General features: G+C 39.2%; 1 gene segment (V, D, J or C) and 1 further gene; both read right to left on the reverse strand.

Annotated features, from left to right (window-relative positions):
- Positions 1-15,997, reverse strand: part of Igh (immunoglobulin heavy chain complex) — a 2,751,187-nt gene that overhangs the window by 1,304,404 nt on the left and 1,430,786 nt on the right.
- Ighv15-2 (immunoglobulin heavy variable V15-2) lies at positions 1,407-1,703 on the reverse strand. The segment is given in 1 exon segment: positions 1,407-1,703. A coding segment is annotated over 1 exon segment (297 nt).

Genomic DNA, 15,997 nt, shown 5'->3' on the forward strand with positions numbered 1-15,997 from the left:
GGGCGAGTGTGGGCTGTAGCAAAGCACTGGGAGGTGGGAAACAGGAAGCAGGAAGGTTGATGGTGCTTACCCCATGATGGCAACTGGGCGGGTGTGGGCTGTAGCAAAGCACTGGGTCACTGCTCCAGGGGGTGCTGAAGCACAGTCTGAGGAGCTGGACAGCCAGAGATGTTTCAAGGATCCCTGGGCTTGCCAGGAAGCCGGCACTGTCTGGTCCTCAGGCTCTTGGACATCCAGTCACTGCTGGGAGCCTCAGAAGAGCTGAGAGTGCAGTGGGGCAGTGCTGGCTGGATCTAGAACTAGGCCAGGGAAGGGGAGAGGGGAATGAGGAAGCTCCAGCTGGTCCCAAGGTGATAGTTCTTAGCTTGAAAGCAGCGGACTTGTCTTGAGCTTGGCGGTAGTCATGTCTAGGAGCACAGAGAGGCCTTCCATGGGAGATTAAATAGTGGCTCTATAGGTGAAGGCTATCTCAGAAGCTCACCACAGCAGGTCCTGATGAAAAGAGACAGTCCTGGTTTTAAGGTATTTATTGTCAAGGCAGAAAGTGGATGTGTAAAACCATACCCCACTTCTCAGGGTGGGCCTGAGATAAAATACCTTTTGCAGGGAGGAATGTATGGGAAGGAAAACTTACTGGCTAAGCCCTCCAGGCCTCTAAGTACCTCATTAGAATGGAGACCTCTGTCATGAGCCTACTTAACCACAGGTCACATTCGTTTCCTCATCTACTTGTGGAGGGGATTGGGGTGTGGCCTTATGTGACTGGTGGCCAGAAATCTATGGGGGGCTGCAGCTAGTGACAGGGGCCTGGTGCCCTGGAGCAGTCAAAGCTCCTACTGTCCCTTCAGAGCCTCCAGAGGTTCTAGCCTTACATCAACTGGGGACCATGCTAACTTTCATGGTCCCACAACTGTCCTGTAACAGGATGTGATTACGGGGAAGGAAATTAATACTAGGCCAGACAATGAATGTGGAAACAGTGATCATAGTTGGTCTCAGAACCTAACCCTCAGATCTCATGAATTACATACTGGGTTGATGAATTAATTTTAATAGTAAAGTAATTCAACAGTAATACTAGTCATTTCCTAGGAACTGGAAATTGATTCAGTAGATATTGACCCAAATATGGTAGGCACATGCTCACAGTGACATGATCATAGGAATATGTGGATCGATATTAGTAGCTTAATACTTACTGCTTTCTGATTTTTGAATGCAGGCTGATTAGTGAAATCCCTTTATGCAAATAGACTGAATTCCTACTCCTGTTGCTCTTTCCTTCAACATTTAACCACAGGCTTTGAGCAACTGCTTTGGTTAATCTTTGTGGTAATATCAGACCCAAAATAGCTTCCTGCCTTCAGACTTTTTGACATGCTTCAGATATGAGCTGTTACACTGTGCCTTGCACAGTAGTAGATAGCAGAGTCCTCGGATGTCAGACTGTTGAGCTCCAAGTAGGCTGTGTTGGACAGTGTGTCTGCATCCAATGTGGCTTTGTCCTCAAACTTCTCTCCATAGATTGTTCTACCAATACTTGGGAGTATGCCTCCAATCCATTCAAATCCATGCCCAGGCTTCTGCCTTACCCAACTCATATAAGCAATAGGGAAGACTTCTGAATCAAAATCCTTGCATGACAGCTTTACTGAAGACCCAGGACTCCTCAGTTCAGAACCAGACTGTTGTAGGTGAACCTGGGATTGGATACCTGCTGAGAGAAAACAAAGTGAAAGATATTTCACTTCATCCAGTCTCTACCCCTCATGCCTAACTCTAGGTGTCTACTTGCCTGTAGCTGCTGCCAGCAGATGGAGAGTGATCCAAATCCAGTCCATGTTAGAACCTCTGTGCACATAGACTAGAGGGTACTAATGTGGTTCTGTAGATGTCGGAACATCTGTATTTACGACCACAAACCATGATTTACATATTCATGAAGAAAGTAATTCTGAGGTCATCACATGTGATAAATACTATCACACCTCTTTGCCGCCATTTCAAATGCTGAGACTGCTGAATATGTTATCTGGAGTTGCAAAGCTAGTGTGAGAATTTAAACAGAAGGCAAGACAGTAAGTTTTGAGTTTACTTAATCCTTATCTCCGCATAGCAATTTATTCTGGGTGATTAAATGGAAAATAAAAACTCCTTATAGATACATGAAGGAGTTTGCAGATTTGACTCATCAAATGAGTCAAATCTCATTTGGAATGGATGAAAAGCATGAAGACCAATTAAGGCATGGTCTGATTAGAAGGGTAAATCTGCCAAGTGTACAAGATGAGATTTTACTCTGTGGGCTTTATGGATAAGTAGGATTTTCTTTTTTTCTGATGTCTGTTTGCCCAATGCTAGAAATAGATTTCCATGTGACAATTGTTACCAACACTCACAGGTAGGACTAACCTTGGTTTGGAGGCTTAAGTCTAAGACATTAAACATTTGTACCACTGTGTGTAATCCATGCTCTTAATATATTCCTATGACACAGGCTTCAAGTTGACCCCTACTTCTAGAAACAGATCCCTAATATTCACACTAGCCCAGTGACTAATGTTCATGTATGTGGCCTTGACTTTACACTTCATAGTACAGCAAGGCTAACTTCTGTATTCTTCTATGCTCTAATATATGCCAATCTACCAAGGTATTCTAGGCTTCCAAACAACTAATTGCTTCCCATTACATTTTGCTCAGTAATGGTAAAGTAGCAATCTCCTTTTTATATTTTATTAAATATATGTTTACTAATCTTTAAGAAGTTTTATTCTCTTATATATTATACCATGTACACAACTTTGTCTCCCTGTTCTCCCAGTCCTTCCTTACCCCATCTACCCCACAAATCCACTCCTCCTCCACTTCCCTTAAGAAGAAAGTAAGCCTCCCAGAGATACCAACTAAGCATACATGTCGATTTACACTAAGACTAGGCACCTCCCCTCAAATAAAGGTTAGACTAAGGTAAACCAGTATAAGAAAAAAGTTCCCTGAAGCAGGCAGAAGAGCCAGATACAGATCCTGATCCCACTGTTAGAATTCCCACTAAAATATCAAGCTATACAACCATAATATATATGCAGAGGGCATAGATCAGACCAATGCAGGCCCCCTGATAGTCTGGTCAGGCTCTATGAGCAGCTATGGTCTCAAGTTGCTTGATTCTGCAGTTTTCTTGGGATGTTTTTGACGCCTTTAGCTCCTACAATCTTTACTCTCTGTCTTCTGCAGGATTCCCGAAGCTCCACCTAATGTTTAGCTGTGGGTCTCTGAATCCATTTCTATCAGTTGCTGGATGAAACCTCTTGGATGATGATTATGCTAGGCTATTGTGTACAAATATAGCCGAATATCATTAGAAATCATTTAATTTTTTGCTGTTGTTTTGTTTTGTTTGATCTTTGATGTTTGTTTTTTGTTGTTTGTTGTTGTTGTTGTTGTTGTTGTTGGGGTTTAATTTTTGCTTAGACAGTCATATATATGATCCTATACCAGGTCTGTGAGCTATCCATCTCCTGGATCCTGGCCAGACATCTAATCTCAGGGGTGATATCTCTCTTTTGGAATGAGACAGCAGGTGGACCAGTCCTCTACAATTTCTGCACCACCCTAAGACATTTGGCAGGTATGACAAATTGTAGGTCAAAGGTTTTGTGGCTGGGTTGGTATCTCAATCCCTCCACTGTAAGTCTTGTGTGGTTACACAAGATGAGCAGTTCGGGCTTGGTATGTGTTACTTGCTGCTTTTCCTCCTGGCCAGTTAATTCCCAGAGGAAAAGAAAACTCTGAAATTAATCACATGTTATACTTTTGATTTTAATGAGAGTTTAGCTATGTGCCTGGTTCCTATCTTTGTATTCTATGCCTGACTCCTCAGTGTTCTGAGTAAAATCTCCCTTGCCTAAGTCTTTCTCATAATTCCCTCTCCTGGATGTCCCATCTCCTATTTCCTGCCTCCGCTCATTGGCAATAGGCATCTTTATTTCCAAGTGATGTTTAGAAGAGATTTTGTCATTGTGTTACCTCACTCAGGATGATGCCCTCCAGGTCCAACCATTTGCCTAGGAATTTCATAATTTCATTCTTTTTAATAGCTGAGTAGTACTCCATTGTGTAAATGTACCACATTTTTTTGTATCCATTCCTCTGTTGAGGGGCATCTGGGTTCTTTCCAGCTTCTGGCTATTATAAATAAGGCTGCTATGAACATAGTGGAGCATGTGTCCTTCTTACCGGTTGGGACATCTTCTGGATATATGCCCAGGAGAGGTATTGCTGGATCCTCCGGTAGTACTATGTCCAATTTTCTGAGGAACCGCCAGACTGATTTCCAGAGTGGTTGTACAAGCTTGCAATCCCACCAACAATGGAGGAGTGTTCCTTTTTCTCCACATCCTCACCAGCATCTGCTGTCACCTATATTTTTGATCTTATCCATTCTGACTGGTGTGAGATGGAATCTCAGGGTTGTTTTGATTTGCATTTCTCTGATGATTAAGGATGTTGAATATTTTTTCAGGTGCTTCTCAGCCATTCGCTATTCCTCAGGTGAGAATTCTTTGTTTAGCTCTGAGCCCCATCTTTTAAAGGGGTTATTTGATTTTCTGGAGTCCACCCTCTTGAGTTCTTTATATATATTGGATATTAGTCCCCTATCTGATTTAAGATAGGTAAAGATCCTTTCCCAATCTGTTGATGGCCTTTTTGTCTTATTGACGGTGTCTTTTGCCTTGCAGAAGCTTTGCAGTTTCATGAGGTCCCATTTGTCAATCCCTGATCTTACAGCACAAGCCATTGCTGTTCTATTCAGAATGATATGTACTCACTGATAAGTGGATATTAGTCCAGAAACTTAGTATAGTGAGATATAAGGTACAATTTGCAAAACACATGAAACTGAAGAAGAACGAAGACCAAAGTGTGGACACTTTGCCCCTTCTTAGAATTGGAAACAATCACCCATGGAAGGAGTTACAGAGACAAAGTTTTTAGCTGAGACAAAAGGATGGACCATCTAGAGACTGTCATATCCAGGGATCCATCCTATAATTAGCCTCCAAACGATGACACCATTGCATACATCGCAAGCGTTTGATGCAAGGACCGTGATATAGCTGTCTCTTGTGAGACTAGGCCGGGGCCTAGCAAACACAGAAGTGGATGCTCACAGTCAACTATTGGATGGATCACAGGGCCCCCAAAGGAGGAGCTAGAGAAAGATCCAAGGAGCTAAAGAGACCTGCAACCCTGTAGGTGCAACATTATGAACTAACCAGTACTCCGGAGCTCTTGTCTCTAGCTGCATATGTATCAAAAGATGGCCTAGTCGGCCATCACTGGAAAGAGAGGCCCATTGGACACACAAACTTTATATGCCCCAGTACAGGGGAACGCCAGGGCCAAAAAATGGGAATGGGTGGTGGGTAGGGGAGTGGGGGGGGGACTTTTGGGATAGCTTTCGAAATGTAATTGAGGAAAATACGTAATAAAAATATTAAAAAAGAAGAGATTTTGTCCACAAAAATGAAATTCAGATGATTGAAAAGTAAATATATATATATATATATATATATATATATATATATATATATCTTGGTTTTTTATATCTTTAAGAGGAGACCTTAACAAAATACATTTGTCTGGAGGCTGAAACTAGACTTGCAAATATGAATAAGAGCAATGCTCAGGAAAGACATTGAGGCTATCATGAAAGCATGAAAATTTTTCATCAGAAGCTGGATAAGGATCTTGGCATCAGATACACAAATCATGGTTTGACTCTCACTTCAAATTTCTGTAAAGAGATACTGTTGTCAAAGATTGGCCTTCAGGTGTTTGCAGTGGTGATGCCCAGAGGAAAATTATGAGGTGAAGGAATATGCTAAGCTCAGAAAACTGGTACAGTTTTTTTGAAATCCTTGTTAGGTCTCAGTGCTGATTTGTTTCCCAGAGCAAGCTTGATGCCTCCCCTTCATTCCTGCACTGCAGCACTCCATCTACATCTCTGATGCATCATGATGTACCATGATGCCTTTGACAGAGCTAACATGGATTCTTGATCATCAAAATCTAGGTGATATGTGAAGTTCATTCTTTTATAAAGTATACTCTCAGATAATTTTACCTGGAAGAAACTGTAAATATACTAAATCTACATCTGAAAGATTTTTAAAAGAGATACTAGAGAGAGGCTTTAATTAAGAACAAGGATTAGAAACAGGTAAGCTTGATGGTTGCATCTACATTGTTTCATAACTTCTAGTAGTGTGTGTGTGTGTGTGTGTGTTTATGTGTATAGTACATACATGTTTGTATGTATGTATGTATGTATGTATGTATGTATGTATGTATGAATGTATATCCCAGGTACTGGAATATCTGGTGATTCAAAATCAAATACTAAAAATTAAGGCATTATGTGTGTATGAATCCAGAAATGCCTCGGGGATGTTTCAAATGTCTTTGAAATTGAAGGATTATGACATCAGATGGCTAATCAGCATGATCTTATTCTCTATAGCCAAATAATTTAAATGTAACTCTACTTACAGACTTTATAATTTGAGACAATTAATGCAAGTAATATGATGAAGTTTTTCATTTTTAAATGTTCATCATTTGGAATTTCTTGAGAAAAATAGAAAGTTTAGGGCTAGTTTTGTAAAAAGGCCTTTTGGCAATTATTTCCTATTCTAGCTAATCATATATGAATGGTTTGAAGACATGGATATTAGGCCTCCTCTTCAATTACAAGCTCCTTGTGAATTTAAGAATGATCCTGATTTTCTGGGAATGCATGCAAGTTTTCAAAGTGAATTTCCATCAATCCGGGTATATCCAGAACCAAAGTAATTGTAATAATTCCCAGAGTAATGCACAGGAAACTTTATCATCTTCCTGCAACCATCAGAGGAACTGCTTAATATGAGTTTTTAATAAAATAAAAAGTTATGAGCAATGCTCTTAAGGACTAGATACATAATAATATATTCTTAGCTATTAGCAATTCTCCTTAGAAAATTGGAAAATATCAAGAATCTGGCCAGTAATTTTATTAGAAATATTTTACATGTATGTGTGAAAATATCATGAAGAAACATGTTATAAAATTAATATATGATGAAAAATAAAACTGATTTCATACAAAGTATATTGAACATCAAATTTTACTTTGAGATTGTCCATCTAAAATTGTTGAAATATTTGAAATGTACTTAGTGGAGTCTCCCTTCTAAACTTTTTCTCCTATTATTTTTAAACTTTATTATTTATTTGCTTTATTTATATATCTTTTTACTTATTTATATAGTGTTGGTTTTTATGATAGTGTTTCTCTGTGTATCCCTGGTTGTCCTGAAACTACCTCTGACTTAATGGCTGGCCATGAACTCAGGGATCTGTTTGCCTCTGCCTCCAGAGTACTGGGAGTACTCCATGTAATTAGGATTGGGTGTCACTACCACTTGGCTAACTTCCTTTATTATTAGTGCTTCAACTTCTTTCACCAGAGGAACAAAAGATTAAAAGCATAAACAGGAACTGATCAGTTGGAATTTTATACTAATTTTTCCTCAGACAAACAGTGTAAATGCCTGCTCCTACTTACTGGATCAGGGTCACCTGATGTGTCCACAAGAAATTAAGTCAGACCAGTTTGGATGCATTACAGCACAACTGAGAATGCTATAATTTTATTAAGAGCAACCAGATTTTTATACATTTATCAGTAGGAAAATATAATGACAATTAGCATGACCAATGCAGTTGTAGTTGCAAGGATATAATGACATTTGCAAGCTATAAAGGGTACACAAGATTAATGTCTAAGTCCAGTTGTCCTGTCAAGCTTCTATGCTCCACTGAATTCAAAGAGAACATACAATAAACACAAAGATGTCTGGACACTTCACTGGCTGAGGGAGTAGACCAGACTCTGAGAAACTAAAAGGCACATTGTGTAAAATCCAAGAACCATGCTTTTAACCTGAAAAACCTATGATGCACACCTCCCAAGGCACTACACCAGGCCCAACTCAATAGTTCTCTGCTTAAGAAAATGAATTTTATACAGTCATAAGTCTAGAGTGTCACACTTTCAACTTTTAAACAATATCACTGAACCTGTGTTTATAAGATTACTGTCCCTATGCTACAAAGAGCCTACACATCCTAACTTGATAAAGTTATTCAAAACTTTTGGGGGATCATTAAATAATTTGTTTCAGGTCTTCACAATTCTTCATGATCCACATATATGCATTTTAAGGATTGTCTGGGACCTCAGAACAACTTTGGTCTTCACTATCTTTCCTTAAACCTGTTAAACACCAATGATTGGAACATTTTAACTCACAATCCTGTTCCATTGCCTCAATTAAAATTTTAACTAACCAAGAAACATAAAAAATTGTAGCTCTACAGTTTCCCTATTGTTCAAAATTGAATACTAAATATTTTCCTTCAGGGATTCTGCCCACAGTAAAACCAAATGGCATATGACTAATGGGTAGTACAAAAATCCAAAAATTTGTTTCAGAAAAATACAATAATACATCTGTAGATACCTTCTCAATTATGTCAATGACCATAGCTCAGCCTGAAGAGTGTTTTATCCATGCCATAGTACACTGACAGGCATTCTTTGCAGTATGAACCTTCCTAAAATGGCCTTGCATACATCTCTCATGAAATCCATTCTTTATACCATTTTAATGCTACACTCAAAACTAGGATAGGACATAACTCTATAGGACAAGCCTTGCCTTAGAACACAAACATTGCCTCATTACATTTTGACTTATTAATGGATGATGATGTTTGTCCTGTTGTACTGTGTGCCTGCCTCAACTGAAGTTCCTGAGAACTGCTGACAAACCACTTAGGGGAGGTAGAACACCATCTATAACAGCAGCCCCAGTCTGTGTTTTCTGGTAAGTGGAGTCTGAGACAGATGCTGTGGTTCCTGGTCTTCAGTATACTCAAAGGCTGCTGGGATACTCCTGTATTTGGGAAAGAGGTTTCTGGTCTCTGCTTCTCCTCAACATGTCTAAGCACCAGGCTGGAAGGGGATCGCTGATCCCCAGATGGGGCAGTTTCCAGTTTGGATCCAAGTGAGTACAGACTACAGGAGGGCTGGAAAAGAGAAAGTCTTCTCAGGAAAGTTTAGTCAAGGCTTTTTACAATGAAGCCCCCATCCCTCCATGTAGATCCCTGATGATGAAGGCAGTCTTTGCTTATCAAAACTGTTTTATTTGATTGCTGATGTGAATTGACACCCCACAATAGAGATTGGTTATTTTAATAACTCAAAGGATCCAATGACATTGATAACTTCTATTTAGTCTCCTATACTAAGCTTCTAAGATGGGGGTGGGAAAAGTGATGTTAAGGTAAAGGGTAGGCAGGAATGGGTAGTTTCATTAAAAGGAAAACAATCTCAAAGGCAAAAGGAATAATTTTTGAAAGATATGGGGTTTTAAAAATAATTGTTTGTGTCCTTTCAGTAACAGGAAACACCTTCAGCACATGTGATGGTTTCAATGAGAATGCCTTCTATACCTTCACAGGTTTATATGATTAGTCTCTGATGATTAGTCATCATTGGTAAGATTGAAAGGATTGGTGTGTGCTTGGAGAAAGTGTGTCATTGAGGGTGAGGTTTGAGGATCCAAAACCCTTGGGAGCCCGAGTATTTCTCTCTCTACCTGTGATCAGCGATACTCAGGTCCTGTATAATAACAGATATACCACCATGATCCTGAACATGATGATAACAAACTAACAAACATGTAAAACTGTAAACAAAATCCCAATAAAACATATTCTTTTATAAGAGTGGCGTGGGTCATGTCTCTTCACAGTAGCAGAACACTGACTAAGAATACATTCAGGTTTATCCTTACTTCCAAGTGCTGATTTCCTGTATTTCCTTCATTGCAGTTACAAACTATATCACAATAGAAACTCAAGGAAGAAAGATATATTTTTGTTCACAGTTTAAGGTACAGTCCATTATGCCAGGGAAATCAGAGTCAAGACCTTAATATAGTTTATCACATTTCATCAACTGATAGATGATTAAATTAGTGTCTTGTCTCATTTGAATTTGGTCTGGAACCTCCTTCCAATAAGAATAATATTGACAGCACTTAGGGGATTCTTCCTAACTTCCTAGCTTTCTTGCCTAATGAAGAACTTCTCTCTCAGTATTGTCAACAGCCAAAGGAATTTATCCATCAAAAGCATGCACAAGACTCATCTCCATGGTGATTCTAGGTCATGTACCTTTAAGAACTAATATAAACAAAGGCTGCTAGGTTCCAAAGTTGCTTTTGCTTGCTTAAAATATGGAAAAGCATATGCAAATAATTCCAAAATGAAGAAATGCATCTGCTAAAAGTCAAATTGCTCATATCATAACCTTGAACACAACTTAGGGAGATAAAGCACAGTTTTAAATTTTATAGGATCAGCAGCTTATAGTTCAGCAGCTTGGTCTAGAAACTCACATTGTTGTTTTTTGTTTGTTTTCTGTACTTCAAACACCCTAGACAGGCAATTCCACTTTGATTATTCCAAAAATCACAATGAAGTCATTATCCATTCCTGAGGTACTTTAGGACTGCATACTGCACTTTTTTTAAATTATTTTATTTGTTTACACTTCAAAAGTTGTCTCACTTCCCAGTCTCCCCTCCACAACCCCCCTAACCCCATCTCTCTTCCTTTTGCCTCTAAGAGGGTATGCCAAGAATTTAAGTCTCCGAAGAAACAAATTCTGAAGAAATAAAATCTCAGAAGATGGAAAGATCCCAAGATTACTATAGTAAAAATGGCCATCTTTCCTAGAGCAATCTACAGATTCAATGCAATCCCCATCAAAATTCCAACTCAATTCTTCATAGATTTATGAATAGCAATTTCCAAATTCCTCTGGAATAACAAAAAAACCCAGGATAGCGAAAATTCTTCTCAGCAATAAATGAACTTCTGGTGGAATCACCATACCTGACATCAATCTGTACTATAGAGCATCTGTGATAAAAAAAAAATTAAAAAAACAAACAAACAAGACTGTATGATATTGGTACAGAAACAGGCAGAAAGACCAACGGTATAGAATTGGAGACCCAGAAATGAACACACACACCTATGGCCACTTGAACTTTGACAAAGGAGCTAAAACCATCCAGTGAAAAAAAGATCGCATTTTCATCTCATGGTGCTAGTTCAACTGGTGGTCAGCTGTGGGAAGCCATTCCGGACTCCGTGGCCAGCCAGATGGAAATCTGTGCCAGGCAGTAAACAAGCCCATGTTTGGTGGATGGCCCGCCCTTAATCCCTGATTGGCTGAGCAATCCTGCCTGGTGAGGTGATGTGACCTGTGGTGATTGGTGGGGTTGTGGTTGTGGCTTGAGTGGAGAAAAACACTTGTAACCAGAGAGGCGAGGGATTTGAAGAAAGAAGCTGCCTGAGTAAACTGCTTTAAGTAGAACCGGTGGTTGCGTTTTCCTTGCTGGTCGAGTTGGACTTGACAGTCAGCATATAGAAGAATGCATATTGATCCATTCTTATCTCCTTGTACAAATCTCAAGTCCAGGTGGATCAAGAACTTCCACATAAAACTAGATACACACACACACATGCACACACACACACACACACACACACACACACACACACACACAATTAATTAATAAATTAATTTTAAAAAAAGCTGGGCGTGGTGGCACACACCTTTAATCCCAGCACTGAAGAGGCAGAGGCAGGCAGATTTCTGAGTTCGAGGCCAGCCTGGTCTACAAAGTGAGTTCCAGGAGAGCCAGGGCTATACAGAGAAACCCTGTCTCAAAAAAAGAAAAGAAAAGAAAAGAAAAGAAAAGAAAAGAAAAGAAAAGAAAAGAAAAGAAAAGAAAAGGGAAAAGGAAAAGGAAAAGGGAAAGGGAAAGGGAAAGGAAAAGGAAAAGGAAAAGGAAAAGGAAAAGGAAAAGGAAAAGGAAAGGAAACAAAGCCTAGATACACTGAAAGTAATAGAAGAGAAAGTAGGGAAGAGCCTTGAACACATGGGCAGAAGGGAAATTATCCTGAACACAACACCAATGGCTTATGCTCTAAGATCAAGAATTGACAAATGGAACCTTATAAAATTGCCATGCTTCTGTAAGGCAAAGGACACTGTCAATAGGACAAAATGGCAACCAACCAATTTGGAAAAGATCTTTACCAATACCAATATGATAGAGGGCTAGTATCCAACATGTACAAAGAACACCTAAACTCTAGGGAATTAAATAACCCTATTAAAAATGGAATACAAATATAAACAAAACATTCTCAACTCCATAATATCAAATAGTGAAGAAGGACATACAGAAATGTTATTTTTTTATGTGAGAAGAATATGTCATATGTTGATGATATGAGGAATGGGATTCAAGATATTCTCAGAGTAGAGCACTAAACTTACATATCTTTTAATGATGTATAAAGTCTACTAACGGAGGTTTGAACTTATCTCACTGAGTCATTAACATTAGAGTTTGGAATGAAGGGAAAGACAGTGAATCCCTTACAAGTAACCATAGTATTAATGTCAGGAATCTCCACAGTAAAAAGAAATTCCTAAAAATCCAATATTGGTGCTGGTTCTTAACAAGATAGTGGAATATACTGATCATAAATCTGAAGCCTAGGATGGATATGCCTCTTGAACCTAACATATTCCACCAGAGTGAGGAATATCACACCTTAATCACAAGACAAGGAAGTGAGGAAGCTGATACCTAGTGAAGTCCAGAGGATTCTTTGACTTTCAAGGACAGTCTTTAAGTAAGTAACTATTGTCTTATCTCATATCCTGAGTCACAAAAGCCAAATAATAGTTTGATATTACAATTTTAATTAAACACCTTAAATATGTACAAAAATGAGTGACGAGAACTAAAACATAATGAAATCCAGATGATGCAAAATGAGTAAGGTCTCTCCTCTCCCTACTTTTTCTGAACCAGAACTTCACCCTTCAGGATGATACCCTGACACTGGGTCTCCTACACTTGCCCAGCAGAGCTGCATGGGGTTATCACGGTTGAAGGAACAACAAGGACTGAGCTCCCAAATCACAATATTTTCTTTTCCTTTTTCTTTTTCTTCTTCTTTTTCTTTTTCTTCTTCTTTTTCTTTTTCTTTTTCTTTTTCTTTTTCTTTTTCTTTTTCTTTTTCTTTTTCTTTTTCTTTTTCTTTTTCTTTTTCTTTTCCTTTTCCTTTCCCTTTCCCTTTTCCTCCTCCTCCTCCTCCTCCTCCATCGTCGACTTCTTCCTCCTCCTCCTCTTCTTCTTCTTCTTCTTCTTCTTCTTCTTCTTCTTCTTCTTCTTCTTCTTCTTCTTCTTCTTCTTCTTCTTCTTCTTCTTTTCTTTTTCATTTGGTGTGCTGGATATTACTTTCTTTTTTATTAGACATTTTCTTCATTTACATTTCAAATGCTATCCCCAAAGCCCCCAATACCCTCCCTGTTCCCTGTTCCCCAATCCATCCACTCCTGCTTTCTGGCCCTGGCATTTCCCTGTACTGGGGCATATGATCTTCACAATACCAAGGGCCTCTCCTCCCACTGATGGCCTACTAGACCCTCCTCTACTACATATGCAACAAGAGAAACCGTTCTCTGGGTACTCTTTAGTTCATATAGTTGTTCCTCCTATAGGGGTGCAGACCCCTTTAGCCCCTTGGGTACTTTCTCTACCTCCTTCATTAGGGGCCCTGTGTTCCATCCAATAGGTAACTGTGAGCATCCACTTCTGTATTTGCCAGACATTGGCATAGACTCATAAGAGAGAGATATGTCATGGTCCTGTCAGCGAAATATTTCTGACATATACAATAGTGTCTGAGTTTGTTGGTTATATATGGGATGTTCCCCAGTTGGAGCAGTCTCTGGATGGTCTTTCCTTCTGTCGTCTTAGCTCTTAACTTTGTCTCTGTAACTCCTTCCATGGGTATTTTGTTCCCCATTCTAAGAAGGAGCAAAGTATACACACTTTGGTCTTCCTACTTATTGAGTTTTGTGTGTTTTGCAAATTGTTTCTTGGATATTCAAAGTTTCTGGGCTAATATCCACTTATCAGTGAGTGCATATCATGTGTGGTTTTTTTTGTGAATGGGTTACCTCACTCAGGATGATATCCTCCAGATGACATCCATTTGCCCGAGAATTTCATGCATTCATTGTTTTTAATTGCTAAGTAGTAGTCCATTGTGTAAATGTACCACGTTTTCTGTATCCATTGCTCTGTTGAGGGATATCTGGGTTCTTTCCAGCTTCTGGCTATTATAAATAAGACTGCTATGAACATAGTGGAACATGTGTCCTTATGACAAGTTGGAACATCTTCTGGGTATACGCCCAGGAGAGGAACTGCTGGATCTTCTAGTAGTACTATGTCCAATTTGCTGAGTAACTGCCAGACTGATATCCAGAGTAACTGTACCAGCTTGCAATCCCACCAGCAATGGAAGAGTGTTCATCTTTCTCCACATCCTTGCCAGTGTCTGCTGCCTGCTGTCACCTGAATTTTTGATCTTAGCCATTCTGACTATTATGAGGGGGAGTCTCAGGGTTGTTTTTATTTGCATTTCCCTGATGATTAAGGATGTTGAACAATTTTTCAGGTGCTTCTCAGTCATTCAGTATTCCTCAGTTGAGAATTCTGTGTTTAATTCTGTACCCCGTTTTTTAATGGGGTTATTTGATTTTCTGGAGTCTACCTTCTTGAGTTCTTTTTATATATTGAATATTTGTCCCCTGTCTGATTTAGAATTGGTAAAGATCCTTTCCCAATCTTTTGGTTGCCTTTTTGTCTTATTGAGAGTGTCTTTTGCCTTTCAAAAGCTTTGTAGTTTTATGAGGTCCCATTTGTCGATTTTTGATCTTACAGCACAAGCCATTGCTGCTCTCTTCAGGACCTTCCCCCCTGTGCCCATATCTTCGAGGCTTTCCCCACTTTCTCCTCTATAAGTTTCAATATCTCAGATTTTATGTGGAGTCCCTTGATTGACTTAGACTTAACGTTTGAACAAGAATAGAGCAATTCCCATTCTTCTACATGATAATCTCCAGTTGTACCAGCCCCATTTGTTGAAAATGCTGTCTTTTTTTACAGTGGATGGTTTTAGCTCCCTTGTCAAAGATCAAGTGACCATGGCTGTGTGGTTTCATTTTTGGGTCTGCAATTCTATTCCATTGATCTACCTATCTGTTGCTGTATCAGTACCATGCAGTTTTTATCACAATTGCTCTGTAGCTTTAGGTTAGTCATGGTGATTCCAACAGAGGTTCTTTTATCATTGAGAAGAGTTTTTGTGAATTCCATCCACAGAATTCAAAAGGGTCAACAAGCTGAATTGCCCAAGTGAGGATGCCTCAGTTCCACTTGGGAGAGAGAAGAAAGCAATAACAAACGGAGGAGGGAGGAACTTGAGAGGAAATATGGAAGAGGTGAAGGGCCAATGGAAGGGGGAAAGGGGAACCGTATCTGATATTGGGTGTGGGTAAATTTATCCTAGGTGAAAAATCCTCTCTTCAATGGAAAGAAGAGTATGGGGGAAAAGGAACACTCCTCCATTGCTGGTTGGATTGCAAACTGGTTCAAACACCAAGTGTTACACTCTGTTCCACTGTGTTGTAGCTGCCTTATTTTTGATAGCCAGAAGCTGGAAACAACCTAGATGTACCATGACAGAAGAATGGAATCAGAACATGTTGTTCATTTACACAATGGAATATTACTCAGCTATTAAGAAAGAGGACATCCTGAGTTTTTTAGGCAAATGGATGGATCTAGAAAATATCATCCTGAGTGAGGTAACTCAAACACAAAAGGATAATCATGGTATGTACTCAGTAATAAGTGGTTATTAGCCAAAAAGAAAAAATGAAAAAAAAAACATACAGAATACACAAGATTACATCCACAGAATTCAAAAGGGTCAACAA

Source organism: Mus musculus, chromosome 12 (genome assembly GCF_000001635.26).
Source record: "Mus musculus strain C57BL/6J chromosome 12, GRCm38.p6 C57BL/6J".
Classification (NCBI taxonomy): Eukaryota; Metazoa; Chordata; class Mammalia; order Rodentia; family Muridae; genus Mus; species Mus musculus.